The sequence below is a fragment of the Hippoglossus hippoglossus genome, chromosome 23 (assembly GCF_009819705.1).
Source record: "Hippoglossus hippoglossus isolate fHipHip1 chromosome 23, fHipHip1.pri, whole genome shotgun sequence".
Lineage (NCBI taxonomy): Eukaryota > Metazoa > Chordata > Actinopteri > Pleuronectiformes > Pleuronectidae > Hippoglossus > Hippoglossus hippoglossus.
Genome location: NC_047173.1, coordinates 180,391 through 193,944, shown reverse-complemented (window position 1 = coordinate 193,944; position 13,554 = coordinate 180,391). Strand labels below are relative to the sequence as shown.

General features: G+C 40.4%; 1 protein-coding gene across 4 annotated transcripts in view; it reads left to right on the top strand.

The window, feature by feature from the left end:
• Positions 1–1,125: 1,125 nt before the first annotated feature.
• The window catches only part of ipo8 (importin 8), a 98,554-nt gene continuing 86,125 nt past the window's right edge, over positions 1,126–13,554 (top strand). For 2 of the 4 annotated variants that reach the window (XM_034578698.1, XM_034578697.1), the window contains exon 1: positions 1,126–1,367. In XM_034578698.1, the coding sequence (XP_034434589.1) occupies positions 1,284–1,367 (84 nt within the window). In that variant the 5' untranslated portion in view covers positions 1,126–1,283. The remainder of the gene's footprint in view (positions 1,368–13,554) is intronic. The other 2 variants (XM_034578695.1, XM_034578696.1) reach the window with 1 other exon arrangement.

Sequence of the window (13,554 nt, the reverse complement as noted above, 5' to 3'; positions counted from 1 at the left end):
TAACTGGAAATAAATATTAGTCCAAAAATACCACTGTAATACACCTGTGGATACTTCCCGACTCTGTTGTAGACCTCACATTGCTTGGTTAAAAGATTTAAGATAAGGAATTTAGTTTACACCCACAGGTTATACTGAAATATAGCTACATCCAGATCTATACGCTTCAAAGAACTCAGTTAACAAAATTGATATTTAATTCATGGTTTCATGATTTCAACATTAAAATTCTCAAACGAATCAGTGATGGATTATCAGTGTATACTGGGGAGATGCTGAAGCATTGCAGTGGGTTGAAGAGGTGAGACCTATGAGGGCAGTAATATGTTCTCATTCCAGTTCATCGTTAACCAGCTTGAAGCACAGCCATTCAGACAGCACACCCGGTGTTTTAATTCAAATGAGGGGACAAAGTATAACACTTGGATGGATACCAGCACAAATAGGAATCAAAATAAAACTAAATAGCTGACAAATGTGCAAAGGAAGCCACAGAAATAATCACATTGAAGTCACACTATCCTTTAGTAAAACGGAAATAAAGACCACAATTATGCATAGGTTCAAATCAAATCAAATCAAATATACTTTATTGTCCCATGGGGAATATTGTCATGGGCCAAAGGTTAACAGAAAGGTGGCAATAGCAATGGGTGAGAAAAAAGGAAGGTGGTTTTACAGAATTCAAAGAAAAGTAGGTATGATAAGAAACACGAGTAGAACCCGTAGAGAGGAAACAATATTATCTAGGTTACGTTTTGGTTATATATATATATATATAAATATATATATATATATAAATATATTAAATGGAGTCCTGTATGACCAAAACGAAATAAAAATGGAAAATAAAGTTTAACTTTATTTTATTTATTTATCCATTATGGAAAATATATATATATATATTAAATGGAAATAAAAATAGAAAGTTATAATCTCTATCAAGTTTGTCCTGCTGAGATACTGAAACAAAAATACCGCCATATAAATATATTTAATTTTTTTAGAACGAGTTAATGTATTTAGGTTCCCTATCCACACTCCATACCAGTTGATGGCGGTAATGCAACATAGCTTTGTTTGCCATCCGCCATAAAACATGAAAGAAGAAGAGGAAAGGATTTTATTTTGAATGCAGTAGCCGGAAGTCGTATTTGTAATTGTCGTAGGTTTAATCGTTCGAGCCACATTAGGTGCAGACTCTCACGCTTGGCTAAATTGAGGACTCAAACGTAAGATCGCGGTACATAAATGAGATAGCAAAACACTGAGGAAACCGTAGGATGGATCCTAACCGGATAATGCAGGCTCTCAAAGGGACTATCGACCCTAATCTGAGAATAGCGGCGGAAAATGAACTCAATCAGGTGGGTTAGCTGAAATAGTTTTTTTGTTTGTTGTTTTCAGAGGGTACACCGCGGACCATTTTTGCTCATAAATGATGTCGGTGATATCGGAGGAGCTTAGGCCGTGTTTTGGAGAATCGAGCTCTACTACGGCCTGGTGAATCTGCATGACTTCTCAGCAGTTTTCGTTAGGCCTGGGATCGCCAGTTCCACACTCTGACTCATCTGCCTTGCAATCTAATACGAGTCAGTTCCGACAGCAATCGTGATCCATCAGTGATATCTAGTCTTGATCCTGTCCCCACACACACACACACACACACACACACACAGAGAGAGAGACACGCGCTTCCGCTGGAGTTTCACACGGTACTAATGTCGCAGTGATAACTGGTATAACAGTATAACAAGTATAGCCTAAAAAGAGAGTAAAACAGTGTACCATATTTCAACTCCGGCATAATTCCCAAATTCCCGAGGTCTTTGCTGAAAATATGTTTCTGTATCCAATTGCTCATTACCCCAGTTTTATGTTCAACCTTTTACCCTTTAAGTCAGATTTAATGGTGAGTAGCACAAAGTTAACTTATAAATTGGCATCTCCTCTTGAGACATTATAATTTTCATATCATACTTCAAGGTCCATACTACTGTTTATTATTAACACATATATCACACCAGGGCTCCAGACTAACGAACTAGCACATAATTTAGGTGCACCCAAAATTTGTCACTGTGCCATTTTTGGAATGCAATAATACAGCTATTAAACATTTTCTCGACTGTTCCCATATACATTGGTAATTCTTTAATTTGGGCTGGGTATTATCACTGATTACCCACATCGACAAATTTGTAATTCACAATGTCTAAATTGGTGCATTATTTCTGTCACGAGAACTAATTTTCTTGGACGTTATATTGTCCCAGAAAATATTGGGATGAATTATATTATTATCATTTTTAAACCATTTTATACCACTGATAATGAAATAGCATGATCATGCAAGCAGTCTACACCCTTTTCAAAGAGCAATTAACGTAATTCTTAAGAAGTGTGAGTGTGGAGAACTCTGGAGCTAATCAAACAAACACAAAGTAAACTTCAGTATTGCTCAGGTCCTAATAGCGTGATGAGAATATGACACGGTACAAACCAACTGCTCGTTCACGTTAACGAGTTTTCCCCCATCATACCTGCTTCACTTTCTGTTTCTCCCATAGACTGTATACAAAGGGTTATATACAGGGTTTCTCCCTGTGTGAGTGAGTGGGGGCGGGGTTGCCGGTCCGAGAACTGTGAGTGTAAATCCGCCTCGATCCCAGAAGAGATAGAGACCAGTTAAATATCAGAAGCGCAGATGCGCACAGGTCCGAGGAAGGAAAGCTTTGGTCGCACTTCACAGATGTTTGGTTGCATGTGCGTTTGTTTTTACGTCTTTAGGAATTGCCTCACGGGCCGGATCAAACAATCTTGCGGCCGTATACAGCCCAAAGGCCGGGAATTCCCGACCCCTGCAGTCCAAAATACAGGGGCACAACCTCTGTGCCGTTAATAGTAGCAAGGACCCTGTTTGAATGCTCAGGAAACTTCACTTTGAGCTTGTCTGTCTGCCTTAAACACTAATCAGTAAAAACATAAAGGGAGACTAGAGTTGGATAATATATATAATATTATATTAGTTTTAATATATTTCTATATATTTCTTTATATTCCTTCAGCCAAGTACTGCTTGCTACTTATTTGATGTAATTTTTCTGCTGTAACATTGCAAATTTCCCCATTGCGGGACTAATAAAGGACTTCTTATCTTAAATAAACTTCAAATATAATTAATCGTCTAATTCCTTGTGCAAAGATACAAGGAATCAGGCCCGGATCAAGCATATATATACAATCGGATTTCTAAAGTTAATTTAATACTTATACATGTTTGGGTCTTTTCATACATGTTTGAACCATTAAAAAGTAATTTTTTACAGTTTATACCAGCTGTCAGTAATTTACTGCTCCTTGCTGTGTCCATCATTGGCGGTGTGCACTGCCAACCAAATCAAGCCAAACGGAGTGCGCAAGGCCATCTCCTCCAGCTCTCCATACATTGCCTAAGTTTACGAATTCGGTGTGTGTGTGTGTGTGTGTGTGTGTGTGAGGGAGGGAGAGAAGCAAGTGGTCAGAATGAGCTGAATTAATTAATGAATGCGCGCAGCTATGAAGAAAGATTTTACTCATTTAACAAAAGGATTGATCATTATGTGTTGATATTGTGGCTGTCATGTCTAACAAATCAACATCGGCGGAGTATGTGTTGGTCTGTGCATCTGTATGTGAATGTATAGGTAAAACCCAGAAAATTGGCTACGCAGTTTAGTGACGTATTAACATTGCTGCTGATGTTTACCGCACCCCGACACCGTCGTCAGCTCTTATCACCCCAAACGCTCTCATCTTCTACGTGTGTGACACCACTTTTCACTGGCAGGTATTTGTTTTCTTTTAGTTTTTTTCATTTCTGTCTCCCCACTCGCACGCGGTGAATACCCACTGTGTTCACACATCAACTTCTCCTGGATTTCTACGGACATCATACTAGGAGATAAGGCTGATAAAGTCAGCAAAAACTCGGAAGCGTCTCACTCTGACAATTTATGTTCACACATGCACCTCCCCCGGAGAACATACGGAGGAAAGCAGCTTGAGTGACAGACACAACACTGTCTCAGCTGTACCTCAGCCAGCATTTGCATTTGTTTTGGAAGGAGTGGAAAAAAAGAGACCTTTGCTTGCAGGATGCATAGCGATGAGGTAATATATCTTTTTGTTTATGTATGATATGAAAACATGATTATTTTGTTTTAGTACCGTTCACTTTGGTTTCATGTAAATCTTCATTATGTAGATGCTAGAGAATAGCAATTTCATTGTAAAAGCTAAAGTTAGCAACATTACATCATAATGTTATGTATTCACCAAGCAAACAGCAGCTATAGATCGGTTGCAAGGCCGACAGAGTGTTGCGTTGTAAGCCAACTGGCGCTTTCTAGCAAGCAATACAGCAGACTAGAGAAAAGCTTACCTCAGGCTTTGAAACTTTTCAATTTAACATCTCTATGATACCACAACAAAACATTTATTTTTTAATGATTTCTTTTACGGTCATCCATTTAAATTGTTTTACGAGGAGCTTAAAGGAACAACTACAATTTCATTATACAATCCTGTGTTGCAAAATTATACATGTGAACCTTGTTGCTTGTATTAATATAATATAATTTTCTCCAGACTGTACGCAGCCATTTGAATTAAAAGTTAAGGTTAAAATTAACAGCCTTTAGCATGGAGGAAACTTTATTTTTCTTTCTTTATTTCTACCCTACCAACTCTAATAGCTAACTATTATCTGCCAATATTTCACAGGCCATGTCAATGCAGGACCTCAGTTTGAAATTGAGGGGTTCAGTTCCAGTTCCTCTGAATTTGCGTCTGAGCAGAAACATCAGCTCCTGGAGAAGTCATGTTGAGGCTTCCAGGACTTATCTTTGATGTACTGGACTTGGAGCCTGTCCGAAACCCAGAGACCCCAAACCGAGGACAACCACAATGGTGATACTGCAGGGAGATGCCGACTGACTTGAGGAGCTGATATCTAGTTTGTTCGGTGAGTAAACTCTTGTTTTCATCTTCACATATGCAGCACAAAAGTTACTGTGTGTTTCTTGGTTGTTCTGACTGTAGAAGGGGAAACTGTTAGTATGTTAATTACTGTCCTGGTGAATGTTAATGATGATGCTAATCAAGCTAGCAATTAGCTGATAGCTTTTGCAATGCTGGGCTAACCTGCTTACCTGTGTTAACCAGGTGTAAAAAGCTCGATTTAAAAATTGTAATTCAACCAACATTACGATGACCACGTTTGTTTTGTTTCTGCCACGTGACTCAGTTTAAATCAGGGGTCTCAAACCTGTCTTCATCTGACAGCTACTTTGAAAAAATTGATGCAACATACTTGCATCACATCGCTTACATTTATTCACATAGCACTCATCAGCTGAATTAAGCTACTTTTTGTACACGTGTAAAATTGCAATACCCAAAGCTTATCAAAAATCTTAACTTCACATCAAGGTCCAAGAAAACATGACTGTTTCACTTATTATTATGGCCTACATGGTAAGTTACTTTTTTATTTTCTTTGTCCTTTGTCCTCATATTGATGTTCTATAAGCACCACCTTAATCACCACCTTACAAGCATCTTATGGTATATGTGTAAAATAAGTGCATTCACCTTTTTTTAGTTAGTGAGATGACTGGCGCTGCATGGTGTCCACCATAGAGGTGTATGCTGGAGTGTAACTATTACTACTAGGTTCACTCTAATAAAGTCATTTAAATGTTCATCTGTCAGTCTTGTTCTGAATTTAGATTTCATGATATTCATGTCAGAAAAAACTGCTTCACAAAGGTATGTAGAACCAAATAAAGCAGAATATTTTAGTGCTGCTTAGTGAATGTTCCTATAGCTATCTGGGTCTACAAGGCTCCAGAAATGTTGTGAGTGTTGCTGAGACTTATTCTGAACATGATTTTGGAGATTTATAACCTCCATCTCCACAGGGTTGAACAGTTCTGCCGTCTTCTTTGAAATCTCTGATGTCTACCTCCATGAAGGGGTTATCAAAATCATTGAACCTATCCTTAAACTCCTGCCCTAGCCTGGACAAGAGGTCACAATACTTATGTACATCCAAACCTTATTTCTGCCCCGGCATGGCTTTCCAACATGTTTACCACTGATGGGGAGTGTTGCAGTGTTTTATTTTTCAGTCGCTGGAAGCAAAATTACAGTTTTGCTTTAAAAGCCTTAACATCCCTGATCATGTAAGAGTTGGTTTTGTCCTTGCCTTGTAACTGTGAGTTCAGGTTGATCAAGTTTCTCAGTCATATCTGTCAGAAAAGCAAGATCAAGCAGCCACTCAGCATCAGACAAGAGGGCAGTGTCCTCCTCTCTTGATTCCATGAAAGCCTTGATTTCTTTCAGCTAGGATAATGAGTGTTGCTCAGCCACCTGATATCTGTGTGGAGGAGGACATCACCATACTCAGCAGACAGCTCCTGAAGAATCAGTTTTAAGCGTCTGTGTCTTTTGGCCTTTGTTCGAATGGAGTTGATAATCTTAATAACAGGTGTCATGACATGATCAAATCTCATGACTTTGGCGTATATAGCCTGTTGATGAATGATGTAGTGATAGTTCACAATTTTGGGAAGGTCCGTGTCTACATTGCACTCTGCAATAAATCCTGAGTGGCATCCTGTCATAGCTGGGACTCCATCTGTTGTTATAGACACCAGCTTTTTAAGGCACATTTTTTTCCACAAAGTAGTTTAGCAAAACGTTGTAGATATTGACTCCTCTGGTTGTGTTTTTCAGAGGAAGCAATGTCAAAAACTCCTGGTGGAAAAGTCATCAAAGACCATCCAAACAAACATAGCCAACTGGGCGGTATCAGTCGAGTCCACGACTCGTCACACTGAATTGAAAACCATTTGCACCTTGTCGTGTCCTGCTCCAGCTGCCCCATTGCACCTGCAGATAGCGCGGACACCCTCCGTGCACTGTGTCACCATCCGGCTTCGGTGAATGGCTTTTGTGCTTTGTCAGGATGTACGCCACTTTAAATGATGCCCCTGTTGCCGCATTGGCCTTCTTCGTCGGTTGGGTGAATAAACATTACTGTTTTTTAAGTGTTGCTTTTAGCTGGTTCATCTTTTTAGACCGTAGCGTGCTGCCTGCAGGAAAATCCTGTGCAAAGTTACCGTATACTTCATTGTAGTGGTGCTCCACGTTGCTTCTTTTGCCAACTGAAACACTGGCCCAGCAGATAAGGCACAAACACTTGTCCTTGACATTCATAAAAAAAAAATGGAAATGTTTTCTGCTTTTTCTTGGCCTGGCCACCTTCATTGTCCATCTTAAATCTGACTAAACAGGCTCGCTCATAGAACCCAACTCCTCACTTTATCTCAGCTAGTGTACAACGTAACTACCTCAACATGTATGTAAGTTTGCTGCTACATTGCTGTGATTGGTTAGGTTCAGACATTGACAAACTTGACAGGACTATCACCTTTTTATTGACAGCTGATAGGCCTATCTTATTATTTTGTATTGGAGCGGGTGGTGCATCTAGTATGCAGTGTTTCCCCTACCATTATATTAGGGTGGCGCCCCGCCAGCCCCCCCTGGAAGGTCAAGTTAATTTAATTTAATTAAATTTTTTTAATATAGCGCCAGATGTGTTAGATTGAAGTATGAAGAGGTGCATTATTTGCCGTCCGATTTTTTTAACACAGTCTGTGAACCTATTGGCGAGCTACTGAAAACCTGCCCGCGAGCTAAAGGTACATGTTGGAGATGTTGTGATAGTTCAGTTTAACATAATGGTTAGGTAACTTCTAGGGCTGTAACGATACTCGGTTCAGACCTCGGTTTTTTGAGCCATTGTTCAGTTCATCCCTCAAGTTTTTTTTGGGGGGGGGGTGTGTAAGAAAAAGGGGGATGGGGAATTTCTGGGTTTTATTCAAATGCCAATATTTGGAACAGTAAAGAGAAGAACACTCAAGAACATGTTGGACTTGACTTCACATAAAACTACGTGAACTAAAAGTGTGTGTGTGTGTGTGTGTGTGTGTGTGTGTGTGTGTGTGTGTGTGTGTGTGTGTGTGTGTGTGTGTGTGTGTGTGTGTGTGTGTGTGTGTGTGTGTGTGTGTGTGTGTGTGTGTGTGTGTGTGTGTGTGTGTGTGTGGACTCATATGAATGTGTGTATGATTGGGTGAAGGGCAATAAACTGTACTGTAAAGAGCTTTGAGTGTTCATCAATACTAGAAAAGCGCTATGTGTATATATAGAGAGTGAGCAAGGCCATTTACGATTCAAACAATAAAAAACAGTTACAACTAAAATCTCTTCCAGGTTTTACCGCAGATCTTCATAAACCAACAACTCAGGAAAGTAAACAGAAAAAGAAGTGTCCTTGTTGCTTTAATAACAGCGTTCCTATATACAATATCTACAGGGCACTCATGGTACCATTGATGGTCAAGTCGTTCAGTAAGTCAGGCATACACCAGCAGGCAGCTCCAGGGAAACTCCATAGGAAATAATAAGTGTCTGCTTCAGAGCAGCGACAACACGCTTCTGCAAAGGTAAAGCAGATGATCCTCTCCGACCTCCACACTCAGTGTTGGTTCATATTACGGGGGGTTGTGATTGGATTGGAGTGTGATTGGACACTCATACGCACAAACGCAACAGGCTGCACCTGCTGGTCTGACAGCTTGTGGGGTTGGTTAGAGAGACATGTCGTGGTTCCATCTTCGCATAGTTAGAAAATCATTACAGCCCCAGTAACTTCTTATATGTGGTTAAACAGTCACATTAACTTTTCTCTGTTTTGTTAAGATTGTTGTGATTACCTGCTGAATGGATGTTGGATTTCTGGGTGTCGGGGTCTTTATTTCTACTTTAATCTGATTTCACGTGTTAATAGTCAATTATCACCTACAAATTCATGCATACTTTTTCTATTTGACTGTGCTTACATACATTTGTTTGTTTTTTATTATCCATCAATCTACCAGAGGCTTACAGGCTAAAGTAATGGTTGATGAGGATGATGACGATTTGAAACAACTGGACCTCATCCATTAAGTCACGTCTATGCAGTTCACACTTTGAGGATCAGGTCTTCACTCACAAGAGGGTGAGCATATATTCCCTAATTGCACTATAAATTCAATATTAGTATTATATAATGTATAGAACATTTTTGATGCAGGAGTTTGTTCATGTAATACTTTAAGTTCATACACAATAGTCCTCAACTAAAGCAGATATTCATGCACCTCTCCTGACAGTTGGTTCATGTATGCGATTCATTGTGATCCATCATGTCTAAACTAAAATGTTTGTGTTTTACCCGAATTTGAAAGGTGTCCACACTGAAAACTGAATGACTGGGGTCAACAGAAGGAATACCTCATGCATGGAGCAGCATATTTGGTGCCATTGTCAGGATGTGGAGGAGAGAGACAGGATACCAACATCCTTAATTATTTAATGAGTTGTGGTGATGATATCAATAAACCACCTTCAGTTCAGTTCTCTCTGATGAGATGACAGACTAACAGAACTTTGTGTATCATTCTCTGTATTCACAGGTTCAGTTGCTTGCCTTTTACTTAATTTCTTCTGTTTTTAGAGGTGGTAGGAACATTTTTAAAACATAATTGAAAAACTGTTAAACTGATATTACCTGATGGATCCATTCAGCAGTCACAACCTTTACAGGTAAGTGTTAAACAATGTGACATGAAGAGACTTCAATATTATATAGGTGGAACTGTCTAACCAGAAGGTCACCTTGACTAAATGTAACTTCTATAACAAATGTTTACTGCTGTTATCACTTAATAATTATGTATTAGACATTCAAAGTCTTTCGTGTTTACTTAAGCTCTGATGTTTACATCTCGTAGCCACGGTTTGTGATTCAACAGTATGTTTAACACAGGTACATGTAACCGATTAAATTTTCAAATGACTACAGAAGAATTGCCTGGTTTTTGCACATTGACTTTTTCCTTATAATAAATCCAACAGGACACTTTGGTGAATTATTGTCATATTTGATATGTCATAATACACATAAGGAAAATACTAACTAATATCTTTCATTTGATTGAAACTAAAATGTAAAAAGTTTGTGATTAATTTCAAATTCTGACATCTTGTGATTACAATACTGTGCATGTTACTGCAGTAACTTTATAGCAGATGTGCTCCTTAAAATCAGTACAGTTTCAAAGATTACTTTATTACATTTTAAACTACACTAATTAATTTACAATCTGCAAACAAAATCAAATGCAGTTATGGTAAACGTGAACATAAATGTCAAAAGATTAGTCTTTTAGAATTGAGAAAGCACAATAGTAAAGTAGTACTTCATATACACCTTACAGTACTTTATGAAGTTGTGTGTGCACTGTAAGACTACAGTTCAAAGCCTGGTTGGAGGAACAAGCTGCTCTTACACTTAAAAACAGTGTGTAGTTTGACTGTAATGACAGTGATGAAGAAAAAAAGATTGTAACAGTCCAGGAGCTGTTATCCATCATGAGTCACACAGTTCATGTAGCAGCTCACATCTGCTCTGACGTCTCTTCGTGCTCTACAGATAAAGACAGTTAGAAATGATTTTAAACAACAATAATTAATGTTACCTTAAATTCTTACTTTAGCTACAATTCATTACTGCTCTGAAATATCTGGACATTCTACAGTCTACAACTAGCTTTTTAGATGACTAACACTTAGCTTCCATCGTCCGAGGTAAAGTTCATAGCTAACTGTGTTAGCAGCTAGTTCTCGCAGTGTAGTCAGGAGCTCAGTGATATCAGTAGCCGGTGTTGTTGGACGTGTTTACATACATTGTGGTCAGAGTTCAGACCAACCTCTCCAGCTCCTCCTTTTTGTCCAAATATGCTAATGTCCTGATCAAAACTGCCAAGATGGCGCTGGTCAAATTCGAAACTCGCGTCTTCAAAACGGCTGTTCACAAACTGATGGGCGACATCATGTAAGGTTGCCACTTGGATTTAAGTGATTGTAACATGCCCACAAATGACCTCACTCTAACGGCAAAGTTTTGAAACCCTTAAGCGTCTCCGCAAGCCATTTTAGGTCGATTTAATATGGTCCTATCTCCTTTCAAGGCCAATTGATGCGATTGACCATACTGTCGCTCTAAGGCTGCCAGTGCTCTCGTGAAAGGCTGTGGGTCATGGGCATTGGAAAGTGCAATACGGCGAGGAGAAGGGAGATGTAGGTGATCCAATAATATAAGGAATTTGTACAGTTCAGGCTCGTCTGCAGGTTAAAGGGTTAGTGAAAGCCATCTTCAACATTACAAACTCATGAGTATCATTATGGGTAAAATAAGGGAATGAGGGTCCCTCAAATTCATGATGGATACTGTAAACTCATAGCATACTGTATGTAAACTGCTCTGCTGCAGACCAGAAGGTTCTGCAGCGGGTAGTTAAGTCTGCACAGAAGATCATAGTCAGCAGTTTTCCAACAATTGGGGACATTGAATTTTTTTTACTTATTTGTATTTATTTTATATCCTTGTTCAGTTTTGGATTCTATTGTTTTATTTCATTATATTTATTTGCTGCTTCTACTTAGTTTTTAGATTCTAGTGTTTTATTTACTTTTTGCTTACCTTCACACTTTGTTTCGTTCCCTCTCATGTACCTCATGTTTTGGAATGACAATAAATCATCTTGAATCTTAGCAGAGGGTGTATGCAAATAAGGAAATAGTGTTTGAGCTGAATAGCGGACATTTTGGGGTTGGAATAGGCTACTGATTCAGATCTCACATGGGGCCTCATGTCAGTCATTACTGGCGGGCGGGGGACTGCATTCAGATGGTGCTTGTTCCCGGGACTGTATATGTAACGTTTGCTGCTTAGCTCCCACATTATCAGTCCTGCCGTCTGTAACGTTAATAGACAGTGTAACTTTAACTGGATAACACAATTGTTTGCGTCTGAAAAGTGTTATGTTTCTCTTAAAGACCCAGATTAAAGATGAGAAAAGTCGAGCAGCAACTGGACATAAACAGTGATCTTGAGGGATGGTTTGTTGGAGAACATCCTATTTATTCTCCTTCTTCCTCCACTGTGTACCTCTTTAGGCGGGTGGCCTGAGCTGTCAGTATTTGTTGGCAGTCTCCAGTGCTTCAGGTATGGAAAGTGTGTTGTACTTCTTGAGTAACCCTTTCTTCACCACGCATTTCTGCAGTTCTGATAATTGCCTAGCTTCTCTCCCTGTTACCTTGATCTTGGCCCCTAGCCGTCTTCTCCATTGCTCCTTGTGGTTTATGGCATTGATCTTGTATTCTAGCATCTCTAGGTTTACTACTGCTGTAGTGTACGTCAGCTTTTTGGTCGCAGTGATGCTCACAGTAAGGGTAATGCTGCTGCACTAAGCACATCTTCTAGCAGACTTTCTGATGGTATTTTCTTATCTTGCCTTGGTAATGGCGCCGAGGAAGGCTGCCGTGTCTCAAGCTCCCCCACAGCTCTGCTCCTTTTTCTCTTTTATCTGTTTTTTTGTTATTTATTCTACTTTATTTTGCATTGTGCACTCTGACAAAGCGAGCCCTATCATACTATATGATAGAGAACAACTTCTGCTCATCGGGTTGACGGTGAAAAACACTTTTTCACCGCCACCAGCAAACAAAGGAGATTACCCATGGCGCTGTTTACCTGTCGTACCTGGAGCACGGAGGCGACGAAGGAAACGAGGGTCGCGGGCCGGCGTCCTAGTCCGGCTGAGGAAACGTGAGAACCGGCCTCCACTACCAAGTATTCTTCTGGCTAATGTTCAGTCTCTGGACAACAAGCTGGACGAACTTCGGAGCAGGATGGCTTTTCAACGGGACATTAAGTTTTGTAACGTGATGGTTTTCACGGAGACCTGGCTCGACCCCTCGATCCCGGACTCCGCCATTGTTCCCGAGGGGGTCTCCATTCACCGCCAGGACCGGACAACAAACTCGGGGAAGAGCAAGGGAGGAGGTGTCTGCTGCATGGTGAACAATCTGTGGTGCTCAGATGTGGAGATTATTTCTTCGGACTGTTCTCCGGACCTGGAGCACCTCATGATCAGATGCCGACCTTATTACATCCCGAGGGAGTTTACATCGGTCGTTATTACAGCGGTGTACATTCCGCCACATGCCGACACTAATCAGGCACTGGACTGAGCTGCATGCGGTTATCGACAGGACAGAGACATCACGGCCCGAGGCTGCGTTTATTGTGGCCGGTGATTTTAACAACGCCAAGATGAGGAAAGTCTTGCCGCGATACCACCAACACATCAGCTGTCCTACGCGCGGAGCGAACACGCTCGACCATGTTTACACTCCCTTCCGGGATGCGTATAAGGCCCTCCCCCGCCCCCCATTCGGCAAATCGGATCACGTCTCAGTTCTGCTGCTGCCTTCCTATAGGCAGAAACTCAAACGTGACAGACCGGTGACTCGGACCATTCAGCGGTGGACCGACCAATCAGACTCGGCTCTACGGGACTGCTTCAGCATTACGGAGTGGTGCGTGTTCCAGGA